The following is a 6,296-nucleotide window of genomic DNA, read 5'->3' on the forward strand; positions in this document are numbered from 1 at the left end:
TCAAATAACAAGGAAATTATTGATTGATTTGTTTGTTTGTTTATAACAATATTTCTGCACCACACACAAAACTCATGGTGGCAAGCAATAAAACAATTAGAACACTATACATTTATAGAATCATAAATTCCACAACAAATGTTCAGCTCTGAATCTTAGATCAACGGAATTAAGATCATGGCCAAAGAGAATTGCACATTTCATAGCCTAGGGTGCATAGTGAGGATCCCCGGATGCTGAGCAAGTAGCGGTGCTTACGGGATGACAACCCCGGACCCCGTTGACCACAGTGCATGCCTCACTGGCTTTGCAGCCAGCTTGTTTGCATACTGCGATTCCCAGGGTGGGATCACATGTGCAGTGGGAACCACAGGTCTCATCAGCCCAGAATTCTTCTCCGGGTTTGTAGTAGAGCCCATTGTAGGTTCAGCCACAGCTCCCAACAGGCACACACTTGTCGATGCTGAGGACGTAGCCATCATTGCACTGGCAGGTTTCCACACATGGTTGTTTGCAGGCAGAGGGAGCATTGCGGTTGGCGCAGCTGGTGGGGCAGGCATTGCCACAGAACTCATAGTGGCTATTCTGAGGGCATGGCAAGGCTGTAAGGAGGAGGAGAATAGCAAGAATTTAATAACAGATAAAATGCCCAGAAGCGGCCACTTTGTTTGACAATGTACATACATTGTACAGTACAGTGGTACCTCGGTTTAAGAACAGTCCTGTTTACGAACGGTTCGGTTTACGAACTTTGCAAAACCAGAAGTAGTGGTTTGAGAAGTTTACCATGGTCTAAGAACAGAATCCAAACAATGGAAGGGCACCGGCGGCAGGAAAGCATGCCTCGGTTTAAGAACGGACTTCAGGAATGGATTAAGTTTGTAAAATGAGGTGCCACTGTAATGTTAAAAGTTGGCATGCAGTGCTGGAAGGAAAAAGATGAAAATATTGAGAGTGGGAGAAGCCACGGGATATAGGGATATTTAAATAAGATGTAGCTTACTTTAACCATACAGTCTAGTAGCACAGAAGACTATATATTATGCAGAGATTGGGATACTTACCGCAGGAGCAAAGGGCTGTGGAACCAATGCCAATGAAGGGTGAGACTCCAAAGATCAAGAGTCCAAAAGGAGTGCTGGGATGCTCTACAGAGACGGGATTAGCATTTCTGCCCAAACTGAGCTGAGCAAAAGAATACTCTGTTCCAGGAATTGGTCTCCACTCAGTGTTTGTAATGGCTTTCTTCTCTAATCTGATCCCACTGGACACCGAGGTTTTGGCTATGATCACAGCAAAATTAGCAAACCGTCTTATCCCACCAGTGTGATACGATGTGCAATAGCTGGTTAAGGCTGGAATATTGATGAGGAATGATTCGTGCATGACATTTTGGTTTTTGGCACCAGTATAGAAGAAAAGGACCTGGATTCCTGCATCGGCAGAGAAGTAAAGCGGCTGAGAGGGTTGCATTTTGAACTGGATGACTTGCCCAGCCTTTGCCTGACGGGAGCCTTGAGTGGTCCCAGAATGGTATTTGATCAAGGTATTTTGGGAAGCAATGACATACACAATGTCAAATTTGGTTTGGAAGGTGAGGGGGGGGGGAACTATGAAGGTGGTGCCCCAGCTGGAAACAGGCAAGAGCTGCTCAACAACGTGGTCACAAGTTGCAAATTGCATGGCACAGCTGTGCCCACTCAAAACTGCCACGGGCGCAACTGATTCAACCTTGGTGCCTGATAAATTAACTGAGCTTTGCAGCTGGATGGCTTGGAAGGCTTTGAGGTCAACAACAAGCTTGCTTCCTGCAGGATAACCCTTCCCTTTGAATGTCACAGCCCCTTTCAGGTGAATAGTGACTCGAGTGGGAGATTTATTGGCTACAACTGCAAATTCTTTGAAATTGTGTGGCGTGTGATTGCCTGCTGGGGTTACCACATAATACAATGTGCCCAGCTGTTGGACTGGGTACACAACTGTGGCAGCACTTGTGACAGCCTTGTAATTGATGGAAAACACCGATATATCTTTGTCAGCTTGAATCCGCATAGTCTGATCAAAAACGTTGCTCCCCCTCATCTCTGAGGAGGCTGGGACCACAACGGACACAGTCTCCTTCTCATTGACAGAAACCGTTTTCCGAAATGTAGATTTGTTCACTGTGACTGTGACGGTGGTTGCAGGTTGATATCCAGTGATAAGCAGCTCAAATGAAACATTGTGCTGGCTTGGCAAGTAGTTCTTCAGGAAGGCTGTGACAAATTCTTTCCCACAGGTACTTGCTCCACAATACCCCGAAAGGCAGAGTGAAAGGGATAATTAGCCAAGTGCAAACATCTCAATGCTGTGCTCTAAGAAGTTTTGTTTGTGGTCTTGAGAGGTCTGAAGAGAAACTTCACTGCCTAGTCCCTCTTGTTCTAAGCAAGCTGAATTGAAAGAGCATCTGGTAGATGTGTTCCCTCCTTTCACTATAAACCTCTGCCATCTCCCCTTATCATGTGCAAACCTAGAAGTAAACAGAAGAGCATTTGACAATTCCTAGAAATAATCCACCAAGATATGATTATCTACATGCCACTCCTTTCTATACCACCCAACCCCCCCCATAATTACCCTCAATATATCTTATAGCTCTACAATTCTATGATTCTAAGTTTCAATTATCTGACACTCTTGCCAGCAGAATTCAAAATAATCTCTTTCCCCCATCGCACTTGGACAGCAGAATAAGATTTTTCCAGAAGCTGTTTCACAGAAGAAGAAAAATGACAAACTTTTCGTGGCTGGCACCATTTAACAACTTTTAACAGTAGAATTTATAGTTTTTGCTTCTATGTTATTCTATGTTCTATGTTATTTTAAAGCCAAACTTAGCCATAAGATGTGATGCTCTCTCCTTCCTAGTTAGGCATCTTTTAGATACCAAACAAACCTCATCCTTCACATCTGGCCATTTTATAATAAACAGCAGTTCATATAACTTTATGTCATACATCGAATAAAATGAGAGTGACATGAATTGGAAACATGGCTAATTAATATTTGGCAAAGAGACTATTGTTTATTGAAAAAATGAGGTTTTAAAATATATAATTAGAATTAACTGGAAAATAAAATCAACAGGCTTATAGAAGTATTCTGAGGCAGGGGGTGTACTTAATTTGCTGGGAACCTCTTAACTTTAACTAGCAAACATGTGTTTAAAGAGCAGATTGATATTTGCTAAATAATAAAATGTAAGGAAGTTGTCATGCTGCTGTTTGTGTAGCTGCCTACAGGTGGTGCTACAAACTGCAGCATGATGATGGGACAGCAGGGTTGGAGGAGGAGGGAGCACTGGAGGAGGAAGAGGAGTGCAGGGGGAGCGCACTGCCCCAGCAGTGCAATCCCCAGGGTGCCCCTGCAGGTAGGGCACCCCTCTTGGCCCCCTTTACTTGGCACTGTTGTTCCTGACCATTGGCAGTGCTGGCTGGGACTGATGGGAGTTGGAGTCCAACAACATTGGACATAGGTTCCCCACCATGGTAGGGACTGGGCACGTGTTAACTCAGCCAACAGTGTGCTAGGCTCTGTGCCAGATAGCCACAGTCATGGAGTAGATTTTTCAGTCAATGAAAAATGTGCCAGGCTGTGAGCAAGTCCCTGTTCTGTCAGCATCTGCAACTGCCCCACAGAGACAAGAGTACAAGGGAAATCTCCCTTGTGGGGTCAACTTGCCAGTTGCTGGTACCAAACTCACCATATAGGAGCGCTAGGCAGTTCCAAAGCAGCAGCAGCCTCTTTGCCATGACTACAAAACAGCAGAAGAAAGTGGTTCAGGTAATCTGCAGATTCAAGATAAGTTTTCCCCTTCCCCCGGCACTCTGAACATTTGCCCCTTGAACATCTACAACATACCTTCTAGAGCCTGCATGACAACATACGAATTCTGGCTCCCACAGCTCCTTTTACCCAGCCCAACAAATTGTAATCATTCTAACTCCATTTCTTTCAAACAGCTACAACTACGGTTATACAAGAAGCTCCTTTGGCTAGTTCAAGATGTTTCACGAGGAATTAATTCCACTTTTTTCTCATCCCTTTACAAAACAAAGTTAGTCAGTTCCCATTGAGTTGACAGTTCAGCTCAGGTTCCTTCAAATGATTGTCATCAAAAGGTATCAGCATTCAGAATGCTAGAAGCTGCTCTGCTAAATTATAAGATATGCTTAAGAATACTGGTAAAATGTCAACATGCACAGTGGAATGTGAACTGATTAATTTATTTTGCCCAACCATTCTGTTCTTTAAACTTAAAGGCCGAAAAAAGCCTAAAGCTGAAAGAAAAGAAATAGCAGATGTATGAGAATGAAGGTGCAGACATTTGCCCTTAATTTGTTGTGTTGTGCTATAGAACTCCAAAAGTTGATCACACCTTAACTCATTCTTTGCCAACATGGTGTCCTCTAGATGCTTTGAACTACAGCTGCCATCAGTCCCAGCTGTGGTTGTAATCCAAAACATCTGGAAGGCACCAGGTTGGCAAAGCTCTCCAGTCACTTCCACCGGCTTTATAGTTCTGAGGTTTGAAGTTTTACATGCCATTCCAAATGGCTCTTCTGCGGGCCAAGGAGCACCAGGCATTCAGGTTGTTTACCTCTCCCGACATCAAAGCAACACTAACTCAGAAAAGAAAGGAAGTGATCTCACTCACCTACTGAACGCATCTGACTAGTTCAGCATTCACAGGAGCTGGGCTTCTATACTAGCTTATCCTTTAATGGCTCAGCCAATGTCCTAAGAGGGCATCAGGAAAAAGGACAGGATTTATACCTGATAGTTCTAAACAGGAAATCCTGCTAACTGACAGCGCTAATATGACACTGTGCAAAATCTATAATCCACCCAATGTAAATAAGGAACTACTGTATCTGCTTTCTCCGACAACTTAGTAAATAAGGAACTATTTTCTTTCTCCAGAACTTCACAAGCATTGAAATTGTCTCATAGAACTTTGCAGCTTGCATAGCTATGATGTACAAAATGTGTTTTTTATTAGGCAATTTCTAAAAGGGCAAAATTATTAGTAGCAATGAGAAGAGAGCATTTTGTGGTGTAGGTGTGACTCGAAGTAAGAGTTAGTGATAAGCATAATCCTGCAGTAGCAGGAGAGATGATCCTTCAGTGTACAGTGGTATCTTGGTTCTCAAACTTAATCTGTTCTGGGAGTCCGTTCGACTCCCGAAACCATTCGAAAACCAAGGCACGGCTTCTGGTTGGCTCAAAAAATGTCCCAGAATAAGCTTAGAATGCATATGTTTTGCATACCTCAAAATAATAACGTTTGTGTTAAAATGCTTATTCTAATACATTTTTAATATATATATTGTTGCATTCCAGCCCAATCTCCAAGTGGTGTGAGGTTCCAGGGGCACCAGGCACTTATCCAGGGTTTATTTTCCTTGGAATGAAGGACAACAGAGACTGCGGTGTCTTTCAAATATATGGTTTATTTACGCATACATACAACTTGAGCCTATGACGGCATTCACAGTATTAGCACCCCAGGAAGGTCTTGCTTCTCCCATAGACACAGTTTTGGCAGAAGCAGATTTAGGGGAGCATGACCAGTTTCTTATCAGGATCTAGGATCATGGGTCATATTTGACAGGTGGGCTGTCAATCACTCAATGCCACATTGACATTAGGTGACTGGTTCTGACATTGACGTTCTGAGATCAACCAGCTTTCTGTTGCTAATGCACTATAAGGCTCCCAGTTGATCATTGGCAGCAGGGGGCAGGCAGGTATGGATTGTAGCAAAAAACATTGTGAGCCAAGTTTGAACCCCTGGTGAGGCAAGTTTGGCCCACGGGTTAGAGTTTTCCCACCCCTACTTTAGGACAGGTGTGGCTAACCTTTGGCCCTCCAAATACAGTTTGAATCTGTCCCATTGTTCCCAACAAGCATGGCCAGTAGGCAGAGATGTTTGCAATTGTAACTGAGCAGTTCAGAGTGCTAAACTGGCTGGTCTAGGCCAATATTCTAACATTAACAATGGACCACTCCGTAGCTACCGGTAGTTGCAAGACATCTGGAAATCATTTGGAGAAGGAAATTGCTCAGATCAATGCTGATTTTGATGCCACAGTTGAATCAGGCTGGGTAGAGCTCCCTGAAGAAATGTTGAATTACACCTTGGTATCAATTTCAGCAAGGGGCGCAGGTGGCGCTGTGGGTTAAACCACAGAGCCTAGGGCTTGCCGATTAGAAGGTCAGTGGTTCGAATACCCACAACGGGGTCAGCTCCAGTA

At 43.8% G+C, this 6,296-nt stretch overlaps 1 protein-coding gene across 1 annotated transcript; it reads right to left on the reverse strand.

The window, feature by feature from the left end:
- Window positions 1-40: 40 nt before the first annotated feature.
- Window positions 41-4,814, reverse strand: LOC118086134 (peptidylaminoacyl-L/D-isomerase-like). The gene is made up of 4 exons (XM_088671149.1): window positions 4,697-4,814; window positions 3,743-3,793; window positions 1,065-2,509; window positions 41-602 (listed from the first exon to the last, which is right to left on the reverse strand). Exons 3-4 carry the CDS (start codon window positions 2,080-2,082, stop codon window positions 427-429), a joined length of 1,194 nt encoding a protein of 397 aa, XP_088527275.1. The 5' UTR covers window positions 2,083-2,509; window positions 3,743-3,793; window positions 4,697-4,814; the 3' UTR covers window positions 41-426.
- Window positions 4,815-6,296: the final 1,482 nt, after the last annotated feature.

Source organism: Zootoca vivipara, chromosome 6 (assembly GCF_965207765.1).
Source record: "Zootoca vivipara chromosome 6, rZooViv2.hap1.1, whole genome shotgun sequence".
NCBI classification, from domain to species: domain Eukaryota; kingdom Metazoa; phylum Chordata; class Lepidosauria; order Squamata; family Lacertidae; genus Zootoca; species Zootoca vivipara.